At 39.2% G+C, this 16,214-nt stretch overlaps 1 protein-coding gene across 1 annotated transcript in view; it reads left to right on the top strand.

Annotated features, from left to right (window-relative positions):
- serpinh2 (serine (or cysteine) peptidase inhibitor, clade H, member 2) overlaps nucleotides 1-15,851 on the top strand; it is a 31,796-nt gene extending 15,945 nt beyond the window's left edge. Inside the window, exon 5 of the mRNA XM_047385226.1 lies at nucleotides 14,732-15,851. Coding sequence (XP_047241182.1) covers nucleotides 14,732-15,037 — 306 coding nt within the window. The 3' untranslated portion in view covers nucleotides 15,038-15,851. The remainder of the gene's footprint in view (nucleotides 1-14,731) is intronic.
- Nucleotides 15,852-16,214: the final 363 nt, after the last annotated feature.

The following is a 16,214-nucleotide window of genomic DNA, read 5'->3' on the forward strand; positions in this document are numbered from 1 at the left end:
GATTGTCCTTATGTGAGAATCTCACACTTTCCCATGCAAAGTCTACAACCAATATAGATTATTTGAAACCCTTTAAAAACACTCTTTGTAAAACATACAATTGCATATTGTGTTCTTTGTTTAGATATTTTTTTTAGTTTTTAACTAATAAAATATGAAGACGTTCTCGTGTTACTCTATGAGAAAACAAACAGCCAAAAAGTGCAATATTTTGAGCAAAACGTACTTAAAACCTATAAATATCTAAAAAAAAAAAAAAAAAACTAAATGGTAACACTATTAAAACACTGATAATCACTGTTATTTTAGCAACAAAAATACATATTTATTCATTTTCTGCTTTAAATAGAACAATTAGATCCTATTTAACACTTTTGTGTTAATACATAGCCCAAATGTAAAAACATCAGCTGGTGGAACCTGAATTAAGTTGTTACATATTTAAGACACAAGTTTGTATGTAATCTGTGAGGACTATTTTTAAAATGAATAGAAAAAAATGGAAATTGAACCTGCTTTTGTCTATCTTCTCTATAAATATCTTATTACGTCTGTGTCAGTTTAATAAATATTAAAGGTACATATAATAGCTGTAGTAGCCAATATGTTATTTTATTTTAGCAGCAGTATGAATAACAGTTGATTATCTTTTACTGCTTGAACATTTTACCATGTCATGTGTTCTTATATGGTGAGAAATGCTAACCAGACTGAGCCCACTCAGTCCTCTGGCCAGTGACGTCCCGCCATGTCTTTATTAACAATTATTCTTCCAACAGGGTCTGGCAAATAATTGCTCATCACCATTGGCTAATTCTGTTTACCTCTCTGTCTGTCAGCACTTGGGTCAGCCATAGACTTGAGATTAGAGGGCAGCATCTGGACAAACAGATGATTATTATGTGTGTGTGTCCTTAGTGTCATGGTATATGAGAACAAACTAAATCAACCTCCTTTGAGTCATGTGGAGCAGATTCTCCACATCCAGATGCACCAATTTCCTGCTTCACCCCTGTCCTCTTCGTCCTATCAGTCCCAGGAATCTAAATCCTTTCCTTTTTCTATGTGGGACTCACATGTTCCTTTAATATGCTATCACCAAGCAAGTGTATCTCAGCCCTGCTGACCTAAATGGAAGTGACATTCGGCAGGGAAGTGAGCAAGAGATGTGGAGGAGCATGGTGGCGGTGGGGGTCAAAGATTGCTCAGGGACAAGGTAGAGACCGTAACACAGCACTATAAATAACGGTTGAATTTGGCTGTTTTTTTTCCCCCCGTTTTCCAATTTGTGGTGTTTTTCTCCAAAGGCCACATTACGTTGCTGGTCTACAGCTGGAGATGAAGAGCCCTCTTAACAAGAGGTCAGCGATAAGCCACCCTTTTCTCTCAGTGATCCTCTTCTGACCAGGCCACACACACACTAATGACCAACGCTGAGGCAGTACCTCCAGTCGATGACTAAGACATATGAGTGTGCACCACAGAGCTCACTCAATCATGGCTAATGAGGTCAAGAGGGCATCAAATATTTACAAGAGCTCGCTCCGCAGTGTACAGTGTCATGGGGGCAGCTGTTTTGATGCCGCGTTGGCGGACCCGCATTGTATGAATTAACCAGATGTGCTTCATTTGTGTAGCCTCTCGCTAAAAAGCAAAAGCTCCCTTTTTTCACCTTTGTTTTGTGCCGATACGGCCTTGTGGAATAAAACAAGCTCTTCGTGTGTGTACGTGAACAAGTTGAATGAGACGCTGAGTATATTGACCGTGCAAAAGAGGTAAAAGCCCATGGAGATAATACACCAGTGGAGCTGATGAGATTCAATAAAGAAAGAGAGCGGCTTTGAAGTCTTAAGGGAGCCATGAGGAATAGAGCTCTTTGTTTATTTCTTTCTCTGAGCCTGCATCATCAGTGGGTCCATGAAATGAAGCTGTGATGATGCCAGAGCCACTGCTTTAACCCACCCACTCACAATGTTATGGGCAGCGCTGAATTAAGCAGAACGTGTCTGCATTTGTTCAAGGTGGCAGGAGCTTAAAGGAGCATCTCCGGACGCTTAGTGGTAGACCAGAGGGAACTCGAAGTGTAAGCTGTGCAGGAGGAGTGGCGGTAGAGATTCTCACTCCAGGGTTGTTGTTATGATGGTTTGGCTGATTTGAATTTGAATTCTGGTGCCGCATTCATTTGTTCCAATCTGGTTCTGCTGGTATTCATGGTGTTAAGATTCATGCCCAGTATTTAAACATACCACATGTGATGCAGTTCCACTCTTATTAGCTATGCCTGTCAAAATTGTCTGGATATTTTATTTTTTTATTTAGACACCTTTGCTAAGGAGCATGATTCGCTCTCTTCACACCAGAACATTTTTCCAGGATCTCCACAGGGTTCCTACACAGTCTGGAAAAATATGGAATTAGATTTCAGTATTTTCCAGCTCTAGATAATTGTGGGAAAAAGTTTTTCTACTTCTAGACTTTATTCTGAAATTCATTGTTGAAATGTTGTGAGCTTACTTCATTTCTTGTATCCTTGCGTATGTCCTCCCTCCCTCATGTGTGCTCTTTCTTCTTTGTGTCCTACATCAATGCCTTCATTGCATCCTTCTTTCTTTGCATCCTTCCTTCCTCCCTTGTGCCTCAACTTTTTTCTTTTCCCCCATTGTGTTCTTTTTTCCTTTTATTTTCCTTCCTTCCTTCTTTCCTACCCTGTTTGCTTCCTTTCCTTATGTCCTCCTTGGTTTCTTTACTTCCTTTTTTCCATCCTCACTTTGTAATCCATTCTATGCATGAGTTGTATCCTTCTTTTTTCCTTTCCATCCTTCCCTCCTCTCTTGTGTCCTTTTTTCCTCCTTCGTGTTCTTTCTTCCTTTTGGATTTTCTCTTTCCTTTCTTCCATTGTTATTTCCTACCCTGTCTGCTTCCTTTTTCCTTCCATGTGTCCTTCCTTCTGCAGTTTGTTCTGACTTGTATTGCTTCCCTGTTTTCTTCCTTCTTTCCATTTTTCATTCCTTCCTTCTGACCTAACTTTTTTGTGCCCTTCGTTTCTTCCTTGTGTCCCTCCGTTCTTGTCCTTATCTTTATTTTTTCCTTCCTTCTGTCCTTACTATTCCACTTGTGCCATACTTTCTTTCCTTCCTTCTTTTCTTCTTTTCTTTCAGTTTCTTGTTTTCCAGGTTCCTTGTATGAGGCTTGCTCACCTTGAAAATACCCGGGATAAATTCATAGTAAATTGTACAATGAACGTAAAGGACTGAGAACTTTAAAAGCCTGAATATTTATATGAAAATGTTGTGGTCGCTGAATGGATCACAGCGAGGCTCGTAAACCTTTAAGTTCTTGTTTTCTTGATGCTGATCTACCCAGTGGTCATTCAGAGTTCTGACTTCCAGGGCAAATCAAACGTAACAATATTTATGTTTCACTAAACAAGGCCGTTTTTACCTGGATAACTTGAATGCAGCACATCTTACCCTGATAATATTCAACAACAGTATATGAGGGCATGAATGGCTGCTGTAAAGTGCAGGGATCTTTGATAGTCTCATGATGGGCAGAATCTAGTTGTACGTTTGGAATGTTCCAAACATTTATAACTTTGTTAAAAACAGTCTTTGATAAAATATACTCAGGTGCAGAGGGGTCTGCACCTTCCCTTTACCCAGTTTGATGTCCAATGAAAACATATTGATTAAAACATGTTGAATGCATTTAATCCAACACAAATAAAATGTAAAAGTGAAGGTGAATCCGGTTGGCTGTTGTGAGTTCACGTGATTTTTATGAACTCTTTCCAGACTGTTCTGATTCACTGCACCAGACAAACTACTACAATTGCTGACTTAATTCCTGTAACTCTACACATGTTCTGATGGATGATAAAATTTTTATTGTACCAACACGCTACTGTATATATTACATTTGCTTTTACTTAAACTTCCTGGAATGATAAACTGCAGGAAAAAGAGACTGAAGACAAATATACAGATCAAGTGATAACACAGTTCGTGGGCATGGAGTTTTAAAGCCATTAAGAATGAATTTTGAGATTTGTGGTTTAAAAGGTGCCTAGGGAATACTAATCTTATAATGGCATCAATCTGGCTTTTAATCATATGGCATTTAATATATGACAACTTGTGAACTTATTTCAACATGAAGTCACATGTGTTGGACTATAACTATATTAAAAGAGAGTTTGAATAAAGGCAGGACATTTGCCCAAGTAAAGATTCAGTTCTTCATGGAGAAGTCTTCATATATTTATATGTAATTTAATTGTTTATCCTTTGAAAAAAGTGACCCTGCCATGTGGCAGTCCAGTTCTGCTGACTGACATTATCCTGAAGCCCCCTGTGATAAATGGTAACATTTGTTGTAGGTTTTATGATGGTGTGCTCTTCAGGTCCTGCTGTAGTAAAGCATCCCTGAACCATGACCCTTCCACCCCATACTTTACACCTGGTATTAAGTTATTTTTCCTGAAATGGTGTATTTGGTTTATGCCAAACATGTCCTCTGATTTAACGCCCAAATAATTAATCTGTCCAAAGGAAATTGTTCCAGAAGTATAGGTATTAATCTGCATTCTCTCTGACCCACGTCAGTCTGGCCTTTATATTTTTGTTAGAGAGCAAAGGCATGCAATTTCACATCAACAGTAGCAAGAACCTGCAGTAGGTTCTATGAAAACATTGTAGGGTATTTGGATACTTTTTTTTAGCATCTCACGGTCTGCTTTCAGGACAAACTGGCCGGGGATAACCAGACCTGAGCATGTTGGCAGGTGTTTTGATGGTCGTACACTTGTACATGATTTTTCCCAAACAGTTGAATGGATGATTTCGAAAATGTTTTGAGACCTCTTTAAATCCCCTACCAGACCCATAAGCTGAGAAAAACATTTTTTTGAAGCCCTAAGACAGCTCGGATCTCACCATTCAACAGTCAGGAGCACACCAAGCTAAATTCCTGAAGCTTAAACAGGGCAACCCTCTTGCAAACTGCTGAGTAAAAATATTCTCATCATGTGCTTTTGATTGGATAGTACTTGAATGAGTTTAACCATTTTTCTTCACATTTAGTTTCACAGCACTAGTGGACTTTATTTTTTGTTTTTTTCTGAAAGTAAGCAGACAGAAAATGTGGTGGAGAGAGTATGGAAGCAAACGTCCCTGGGGCCCAGACTTTAATCTGGGACAGGATTAAGGCCTTCACACATGGGTCAAGTGCTCTACCGCTGCGCCATTTGTCAAAATGTGTTAGACAAACTTTTTTTTTTTCCTCATCGTTGAAAGACATTTTGAAATGTGCAACAAAAAAATCCACACCAGAAATGTTCCATCAGTGCTACTGATCAAAACACGATTAATGATTTTCCATCTGTCAGGGTGTACAGCTTCATGGAGATTTGCTCTCTTTAAGCCACCATTGCTACAAGTAGTTTAGAGGTGACAATCTCACAGCTGCTTCACATGGGTCTAGTTTTAGGTTAACAAACTAATATCCAATTGAGAACTTCAGTAAACTAACATTGTTTGATGCTGACTCTAATAATGATAAAATTAGACAGTGTATGACAGATGTGTCAATGAGATATCAGCAGTTTGTTAAATAAACCATGTTAACTGCAGAAGGCAAGGCTCATTAAGTTCGATAGCAATTAACACATTCAGTAAAGTGAATCAGAGTTTAAAGCTGAGTGTGAATTAGTCTCTCTCTATCATAGAGGACTCAGTATTGGACATTGCGAGACAAACTGATGCATTTCAGACACTGCTTAACAGCAGTAGTGCTGTTTAATATAATGCCTAGTATTACCAGTTGCAAGTTGCATAGGTAAGTCAGCAACAATATGCAAAACCCTACCTGATGTGGTATTGTTTTATTTCTTTTAGATTGGATCCAAGTCAGGTCTTTAGTCTTTAAAGCCTGGGAACAAATTGAATCTCAATCTTTAAAAATTGTAATCAGATTTTGAGTCATAAAAGTGTGTGTCTAAGTCAGGATTCGAGTCATTGAAGCGTTAGTTGAAGTCAAGTATTGAATCCTCAAAGGATGAATCCAAGTCAAATCTCAAGTCTTTAAAGATTGACTTTAAGTCATGTATTGAGACTTTAAAGCATGAGGTCAAATCAAGTCTCAAGTCTCTAAAGCATATGTCCAAGTCAAGAGTCAAATCTTTAAAGCTTGAGTCCAAGTAAAGTCTCTAGTCTTTTGAGAGTGAGTCCACAATAAATGTAGAGTCTCTAAACCAAGTGAAGTCTAGAGTCTTTAAAAGTTGAGTCATGTCTCAGGTCTTTAATGTGTGAATCCAGTTGGTCTCAATCTTAGCTGGAACACTCAGACGTATCCGAATAGCAATAGACGGGAGCATGAATCCATCCTGCTTTGTATCAATGGTTCAGGCTGATGAAGGTTGAATGGTGTGGGGGATATTAAGTTTGCCTGTTCTAGGCCCTCTAGTACCAACTAAACATTGCTTAAACACCCAACCCATCACTAGCAAGATGCACCTTATACGTTACCCTGCGAGTGTAAATGTAGATAACCTTTTAGCTCAGCTCTCATAGAAAAAGGTAAATATCTGCTGTTCTAAGGTCAGTTTTGCCAGTGCAGCTACAATGTCATGAAAGTATCACCACAGGGATTCTTCCTCAGTCTGAGACTATGATTATATCCGTCTGGACACCGTTGCTATGTGAGCACTTAGCAACACCGGATCTTTCTCACATGTTGTGACACACAAGTCAAGGTCAGGTCAGTGTGAGTCTGCTAGAAGAACCCAGTTCCTAGAGCCTTCACCGCATCAGCATAAAAGCTATGAGATTAACCAAAGATGATGCTCATGCAAAGTGTGGCAACTCATTTTACACAATTACATTTTCTTATACCGACGTATAAATTAGTGGGTGCAGTTTTTATACTGCTACTCTTTTGCTCACCACTTTATTTCTTTGTCCTGAAAGTATGTTTGTTAATTGTTATTCCAACTTTTATGACATTATGGGCAGTCGAGTACAGAAGGTTCACCTCAGGGGGTTTTGTTATCTGTACATTATAACATATTATAATACTCCTTATTCAGCATTGCTTCTTGGCATCTGGACAAACTTGGAACAGTAAAAATAAATACAACCAAAACATTTCTAGACTGGATTATTCTAGCTTAAATCCTTTAAATTACACTATGCAATCAGTGATTTTTACATTTATTAAAATTACAAAAAATAAAATTTTCAGTGCTAAACCTGACTCAGTTAAGAACATTGGGCCCAGTTTTAAACACAAAAGTAAAAGTGTTTTAAGGCCATTTGAACAAATGTTTCATCTGTTACGAACTCAAGAAGCAATGAGTTAATCATCAAAATGTAAATCAATGTAAAAAGTTTTTTAGTTTTCCAGGATTTCTAATTTGTATCTTTTATATAATCTAAAATCAAGTCTGGAAAGTATGTTTGATATACCTCTTTTTTGAAATTATTTTTCCATACTGATCTAGACTTGAAAATTTATAAAATGAAATGTTAGAATTTGCACACTTTTTAAGACTGTGCATGAACCCAGGTCCAGCTTGGGACTACTTATAATGATGTGAACTTATAACAAATTAAATAATTGTGATTTATTTATGATTTTGTTTTACTTTTCAGAGCCAAAATAGAATATGTTTTGGAGTTATGTAGGTAAAATGATTCAGAAGTGCTGGGCAATGAGGTCTTCTGGGTTTCAGTCACATGGAGTTAAGGAGTTTTTCAGAGAATTATATAGAAACAAATTTCTCAAAATCAATTTTGAAACAGCTAGAGTCAGAGGAAAATTAAAACCTTTTAACACCCATTTTCCTCAGATTCTAGAGTTGCTGCAAAGACATACAGGTCCTTCTCAAAAAATTAGCATATTGTGATAAAGTTAATTATTTTCCATAATGTCATGATGAAAATTTAACATTCATATAGTTTAGATTCATTGCACACTAACTGAAATATTTCAGGTCTTTTATTGTCTTAATACGGATGATTTTGGCATACAGCTCATGAAAACCCAAAATTCCTATCTCACAAAATTAGCATATCATTAAAAGGGTCTCTAAACGAGCTATGAACCTAATCATCTGAATCAACGAGTTAACTCTAAACACCTGCAAAAGATTCCTGAGGCCTTTAAAACTCCCAGCCTGGTTCATCACTCAAAACCCCAATCATGGGTAAGTCTGCCGACCGGACTGCTGTCCAGAAGGCCACTATTGATACCCTCAAGCAAGAGGGTAAGACACAGAAAGAAATTTCTGAACGAATAGGCTGTTCCCAGAGTGCTGTATCAAGGCAACTCAGTGGGAAGTCTGTGGGAAGGAAAAAGTGTGGCAGAAAACGCTGCACAACGAGAAGAGGTGACCGGATCCTGAGGAAGATTGCAGAGAAGGGCCGATTCCAGACCTTGGGGGACCTGCGGAAGCAGTGGACTGAGTCTGGAGTAGAAACATCCAGAACCACCGTGCACAGGCGTGTGCAGGAAATGGGCTACAGGTGCCGCATTCCCCAGACCTGGGCTACAGAGAAGCAGCACTGGACTGTTGCTCAGTGGTCCAAAGTACTTTTTTCGGATGAAAGCAAATTCTGCATGTCATTCGGAAATCAAGGTGCCAGAGTCTGGAGGAAGACTGGGGAGAAGGAAATGCCAAAATGCCAGAAGTCCAGTGTCAAGTACCCACAGTCATTGATGGTCTGGGGTGCCTTGTCAGCTGCTGGTGTTGGTCCACTGTGTTTTATCAAGGGCAGGGTCAATGCAGCTAGCTATCAGGAGATTTTGGAGCACTTCATGCTTCCATCTGCTGAAAAGCTTTATGGAGATGAAGATTTCATTTTTCAGCACGACCTGGCACCTGCTCACAGTGCCAAAACCACTGGTAAATGGTTTACTGACCATGGTATCACTGTGCTCAATTGGCCTGCCAACTCTCCTGACCTGAACCCCATAGAGAATCTGTGGGATATTGTGAAGAGAACGTTGAGAGACTCAAGACCCAACACTCTGGATGAGCTAAAGGCCGCTATCGAAGCATCCTGGGCCTCCATAAGACCTCAGCAGTGCCACAGGCTGATTGCCTTCATGCCACGCCGCATTGAAGCAGTCATTTCTGCAAAAGGATTCCCGACCAAGTATTGAGTGCATAACTGTACATGATTATTTGAAGGTTGACGTTTTTTGTATTAAAAACACTTTTCTTTTATTGGTCGGATGAAATATGCTAATTTTGTGAGATAGGAATTTTGGGTTTTCATGAGCTGTATGCCAAAATCATCCGTATTAAGACAATAAAAGACCTGAAATATTTCAGTTAGTGTGCAATGAATCTAAAATATATTAATATTAAATTTTCATCATTACATTATAGAAAATAATTAACTTTATCACAATATGCTAATTTTTTGAGAAGGACCTGTATGTCTCCTTAGCAAGAAGTCAATAAATATTAGCTATTTTTCTAATCTATCTATTATACATAAACATTCAGGAAAAAAAAACAAACATAACAAAAAAACTAGCTAGAAATGTTGTTCTTTTGTAGCAGACATACCTAGTCCCATGAAAAATCAAGTCTCCCTGCTGGAGAGCAAACAGGTCCAATACTCACTATAACACTGAGGCAAAAAATGAAATTTAAGCTTATTTTCTCCTGTCTATGCCCCTGAAAACTAGTTTTGTGTCTTTTATGTAGTCTAATTATTTTGCTTTTTACAAGGCTTTTGTTAATGGACTTTGCCCATTCAGCAAAATTCCTAAATTATCTCTAATTTCTGTGATGGGAGCTTTTAATATTAGCCTTAGTTTCATAAGCCCACTTTGCTGGAGGTCTTTATGCAATTTGCAGTCATTGTTCGATTGTTTCCTTACTAGATATCTCCTCGAAATTTATGTTTTGTTTTTCCTTAGCTTTGATTGCCTTTCTCCAATATTTGTATCAAGAATTAACAGGAGATTCAGTTTTTGATAGATGTCAGTTTTGATTTTGAACAGGGTCTTGAATGTCAGAGTTTTTGCTGAATTAACTTGGAAACAAAAATATTTAATTGTACCCTTGGGGGAAATATCTGCTTTCTTTGCTGAGGTTCCAAAAAACAATAAATGCAATATGCATTTTGTAGATATAAAACTTCCAAAAGACAATTAAAAATAAGAAGAAACTGTACAATTCGGGCTACAAATAGAAAAATTGAGTTCTAGATTTTCAAGTTTACCTGTTTTTTCATTTTAATTTATCTGACAGCTTGCACCATCTGTCTGTTGGTGGAAAAAGTCGTTATGTGTGCCGTCTTGTAATTCTTTGGTTTTTATCTTGATGTCTTTTCACAGTTCGGATCACATAGTTTTCATGCAACAGTGGAATAACAGCTTCGTCTTGTAGAAGTCTTTGTTCAATCTCAGTTTCTTTTTTACCCAGCCATAATTACCACTGATCCGGCTTTCTAAAATCTGCAGTGATTCCTTACAGCCCCTCTATCAAGACCTCGGTGCCCCAAACTGCCCTTTGAACACCTCCCACACAATCGTAAATACAAAAAGCTACTTAGTTTGTCCAACCAATAAGGTGAAATAATGTGATGTTGGTGGTTATATGTGCCTGGGGGGTTGAGGCTTTGCTTCTTCAGGCCTGGTAAGCGTTCACAACGCTTTAGGCTAAACAAGCCTTGCACATGTTCACAAGAGTAAGACACCAACCGCTGACGGTGCCTCCAGCTCTCACTTGCAGACAAATTTCTCGTGGATGCTATGTGTGAGGCATCAGCAGTCCTCCCAGAACCCTTCCATCTAAGATTCATGTGGAGCACCAAAGAGAAAGGGCAGCCAAAGAGCACCTCCCAGAGGTTTTTCCTCCCAATATATCGCAGTGCCACACCTCTGCAGGGCTCCTCTTACATCTCGTCCCTGTTTCCCAGATCTGCTTCTTGATCCCTAAGGTTTTGCACTTTACTGCTTGGAAAAATAATTAAGCAAAGTTTTTGCTTTGCTGAAATATGAAAGATTATCAGATTAGAGAACTTTGCCATTTGAAGGAGATTTGTGCTGCTTATATGATAAAATGATAGTAATAATTTTAAAAGGGATGCACTGATTGTTCAGCAGGTGACAGAAATTGGCAGAATTTTCCTTTTTAAAGACTGGGAGATCCTGCACTCGGAACATATTTGCCAAAGATGATTTTTACTTTAATTTGAAGGCTGGGTGAAACATTTTAAGAGCTAATTATGATAAAGGACAGAAAATATAGATGCTTCGACTATACCGCAAGCGTCTGGATTCGGACGATTTTCAGCTTTACAAAACGGACAAATGACCAGGAGATTCGACACTTAAAAGTCCTAACTTGGGCTGTAATTTTTTATTTAAATATTAATGACAGTTACTTTGAGTCCTGACAGAGGTAGTATTTTTAAATCTAAACCTGAGAAAAAGAGAATAAAACAATTTAAACACAATGAATTCAGTAGATTTTTGCTTAGCTGAATTTAATGTTGGCTGGCATATCTGGCTCTAATTTTCATACAAATATTTATTATTTTTGCCTTAATTTTAGCCCTGGCAGATGACATAATATGAGCTAATCCTGGTAAAGAGTGATGCACTGATTGTGTGGCAGATCACCAGATAATGTTGATTTCTCATCCTTACTGAAGGGAACTGAAAACAAGCACTTTAAAGATTGAACTGATTATCATAATGATTCGTTACGTTTTTATTCTTAATGTTAGTAAGCTCTCAAAATACCTGGTTATTTATTTTTGTTTTCCCTGAAACAGATTTCACAGTTGACGTTGACAGTTTTTTTCAAAATTAGAATTAAGAGGGTCAGAGCTTTACTAAAATTGGAATTGAAAACCTGGGAGGGAAGGCCTAAAACAATCCCGGCCTTTCCTCACGCTCACGCTGTCATTTGTCTTGGACACCCCGGGCAAAACTGGCTGTTTACTCCAACGATAAGAAAGCTTGAAATGGAGAGCGAAAAATTTCAAGAGCATCGAGTAACTGTAACAGCAAGTCTGTCAAAGAAGAATGACGTGAGGAAGAAACAAAATGAATTAGGAACAAGAAGGGGATAAAGTACAGGCGCGTGGGACAAATGAAGGATGGGCAATGCCTGGCGAGTGGCGGAGCAACAGAGGAAGACAGTGATGTAGTGGTGGTGGGGGAAAGGAAAGAGGAAAAGTGGAGTAATAATGGATGAAGACAATGGAAGTGCATTAGAGCTAGAGGTGGCATTTGAGTTTCTGTGGTTTACATAAGGGGCACATCTAAATATCCCTGTATTTGTTTTATGCCTGTGCATGACATGATCCAAGGTCATTTTTCTGTCAGTAGTTTTGTAGAAAAGCAGATATTTTGTATTAATTATCGCGAAAAGTTGGGTTGACAGAAAATGTTCCCATCCAGATGATTTAGGAGGTATCTCCAGCTTACTCAGCTAAAGTCTAAAGCGTGCCAGAAAATCATGTTGTCATCCTCTTGCCTCCCCTTCAGCTTCCCTCCGTGGCTTTCTACACACGAGTCTGCACATTTACACATTCACCTCCCCAACCCACCCCACCTACGTGCTCTCGTGTGGCCCCCAGAGAAGCCTGTCACTGCGAATGGCCTTCTGCCACGGGAGGATAAACTACCTGTCACGCCGGCGACTTTCTGTGGAATTCATATCAGAGCCAAAACAAAGGAGGTGCTCAGGTCACGGGGCATCACTCTTAAATTATTCATCTTCTGCTTCCTCCTTCGATCTCCTCTCGGCCTGTCGCCTACTTTGTTCTGCCAGATCACAACAAGGGCAACTGTCAGTGTCCTCCTCGACTCCCAGTTTTTAGGATACAAAGTAAATAGGCAGTATACTGAACCCCCCTATGGAAAAGTCACTGGTTTGGGAGGGTACGCTGAGTTCAGGTTAATCATGTGACGAGGTTCAGGAGAAGGAGCACGTCTCCACTTCTGAATGTCATAGCATCATAAAAATTTTAAAATATTCTTTCCCTCCCACTCGTCATTTGGTCTCCCTGAGTGCATAATTTATCAGGGTCTTGGCAGCTGCTTGTTTGCATACACTTTGCAGGACGTCTCTGAGTCGGGTGGCCTGGAGACTCAGGGGTAACTGATTCGAGACCATAGATAGAAATGTTTTAGGTAAAAGTGGAAACTGTGAGTGAAATGCTGAGGACTTGGCATCACAAATTCTTCTGCTTCACATTAGATAATAAATTAACTAACAAAATATGTCATCAAATGTAATTTTATAGTTATTTATTTCTGTAATTATTTACAGTTGAGTCCAACATTATTCATACCCCTGGCAGATTTAAAGGTAAACCTTCCTATATTTTCTGCATATCTTTTTGCTTGTTTTTTCTGTTTTTTTGATGATTTATTTTTGTTGATTAGGTCAGACTATTTGAGGTTGGAAGGACTACTTGCCATCACCCTAATCCTTAGATCCCTGCAGAGATTCGCTCTCACATTTTATATTACTTCATATCCAATATGATTTTCAAAGAATTGTGTTAAATCTGCCAGTGGTATAAATATCTGTCTATCTGCCTGTTGGCCTGCATGAACTGCAGACCTGTCTGTCTAGGAAAAGGTGCACCAGCAACAGGGATAACCGCAGCCTTGAGAGGATTGTCAAGCAAAATCCATTTAAGAATTTGGGGGAGCTTTACAAGGAGTGGACTGAGGCTGGAGTCAGCCCATCTAGAGCTACTAGACACAGATGAATGTTTCACGTTGGCTGCAAGCGTCTTAACTGGGAGAAAAAGAACTAGACTGTTGCTTAGTGGACTGAAGTCCTCTTTTCAGATGAAAGTAAAGTTTGCGTTTCATTTGGAAATCAAGGTCCCAGAGTCTAAAGGAAGAGTGGAAAGAGACAATCCACGCTGCTTGACGTCCAGTGAGAAGTTACCACAGTCAGTGATGATTTGGTGTCCACAGTCAACGCAGTCATCTAACAGGACATTTTAGAGCCTCTCATGCTTCGCAGAAGGAATCTACAGAGAAACTGATTTTATTTTCTAGCAGGACTTGGCACCTGCTACCCATTGCCAAAGATACCAAAAGCTGGTTCAATGTCCATATTGTTACTGTGCTTGAATGGCCATCAAACTGGCCTGACCAGAACCCTATAAAGAATATATGAAGTAGTGTCAAGAAGAAGACGAGAGACAGCAGACTCAAAAATGGAGATGATCTGAAGGCCGCTATCAAAGCCCCTTCCTTTACACCTCAGCAGAACTACAGGCTGATTTTCGCCATGCCACACCGCACTGATGCAGTAATTCATGCAAAAGGAGGACAAACCAAGTGCATAGAGATGAACATACTTTTCAGAAGCCTGACATTTCTGTTTAAAATCTTTTTATTGATCTTATGTACAGTAATATCATCATTTTCTAAGAGATTGACTTAGGTTTTCATTATCTGCAAGCCATAGTCTTTAAAATTACAAAAATGTTTACCTGTGTGTGTAATGCATGTATGATTTATAATTTCTGAAATACAAAAAATGTCTTGAACTATTATAAAATATTCAAATTTATTGAGCTGTACTTGTAACGTTTGACAAAGCAAAATAGTAAAGTCATATAGAGTTTTAACACTGAATTCATTTTATTGGTTTGGTATATTTACAGAGGTAAATTACAATACGTTTGAGTACATTTTAAGAACACACTCTTTCCCCACATTTTTTGTCTATTTGCAGAAGCAGCTGTCTGCTTTGGGCTTGACCGACGTCTGGGACCAGAAGGCAGCCGACTTCTCCGGGGTGGCCGAGAAGAGCAAAGGGAAGCTTCACCTCGGCGGCGTCCTCCACTGGACTTCCTTGGTGCTGGGTCCCAAGGCCGGTAAAGAGGAAGCAGATGTAGAGGAGGAGAACATAGAGCAGCCCAAGGTGTTCTACGCCGACCATCCGTTCATCATCTTTGTTAGACATAACAGCACTGGAGCCCTGCTTCTGGTGGGCGCTCTGGACCATGCAGAGGGAGAGCTCCTACATGATGAATTGTAGCATCTCTTCTTACCCCCTGTCTTTACTCATTTCTTCCCTGGTCCCTCTCCGAGACAGCTTGCTGGTTTCTGAGTGCAGACATTGTCATTCAGTGTGGCATACGTTCACATCATACTGTCATACACTGACACCACCATAGTCTTTTGGCTGACTGACACCGACATTTACACTGTCACGCACACACAGAGCTACACCTACACTGCATGTATAAATGATAACTCTGTACAAGACATTACTGAAGTTGATGGATACAGCATAAACCTCCATCTCAGAGAAAGTCCATGGCATCTTTTTTTTTTCTTCCAACATCTGCACCCACACAGAAACTTTCAGAGACTGATCAAGTCAACAGAAACTAGAAACAAGGCCGCTGTAGCAAAGAACCGCCATGCTGACATATCGAGAAGTGGCTGAGGAGACAGCATTTAAAAAGAAGCTTTGTTTATCTGATAAACACCAGGGCAGGATCAGGAGTGACACCGTGGTCGCTCTCTGAGCTGCCAGATGTCTACGACAGGGTCTTTTGAGGGCCATCATAAGAAGACTGATGGTTCAACAAGTGCTTATTGATGAGGATGAGCCAGCGTAATACTAATGACTGTAATGTGTCACAGCTTGTCAACAATGTGGAGAAGATGCGGAACCTTTTAATCTTTTTAAGCCATCGCTGATCCGTGATAACGTTCTATTACTGGAAACAAACTTGATTGACGTTGCTTGACTTAAATGTAACAACTCCATGTTCAATAATTTCAAGAGGCCAATGAGTTATTGATGGGTGCGGTTTTTTGACTAAATAATCCAAAATCAATTATCCTGTCGTGGTTTGTGTCTTTTTTTCTGTTAGCTTTAAATTCACCTTGTACCCAGAAGTAGGATTTCTTTTGTTTTAAGTAGGAAAAAACAAAATTAAATATAGTCCCGGTTGCAGGAATAATAGTTCATTTTCATGTCTTATAGTTTTTAATCTACCGCTGTATCAAACAGAAATTTGTCTGATTTCCAGTCTTTATAAACACACCTGCCAATATCCATTTTAGCCAAATCTGGTATCTCTTTAAGTAGCATCATTTAAGAAATGAGAACAGCATTTATTTGTTTAAGCATTTCTGCAGTGAGTGCTTATTTATTATTTAGTTTAGAGGCAGATGCAACATCATGCAGTATGTGTGGGGAG

Source organism: Girardinichthys multiradiatus, chromosome 14 (genome assembly GCF_021462225.1).
Source record: "Girardinichthys multiradiatus isolate DD_20200921_A chromosome 14, DD_fGirMul_XY1, whole genome shotgun sequence".
Lineage (NCBI taxonomy): Eukaryota > Metazoa > Chordata > Actinopteri > Cyprinodontiformes > Goodeidae > Girardinichthys > Girardinichthys multiradiatus.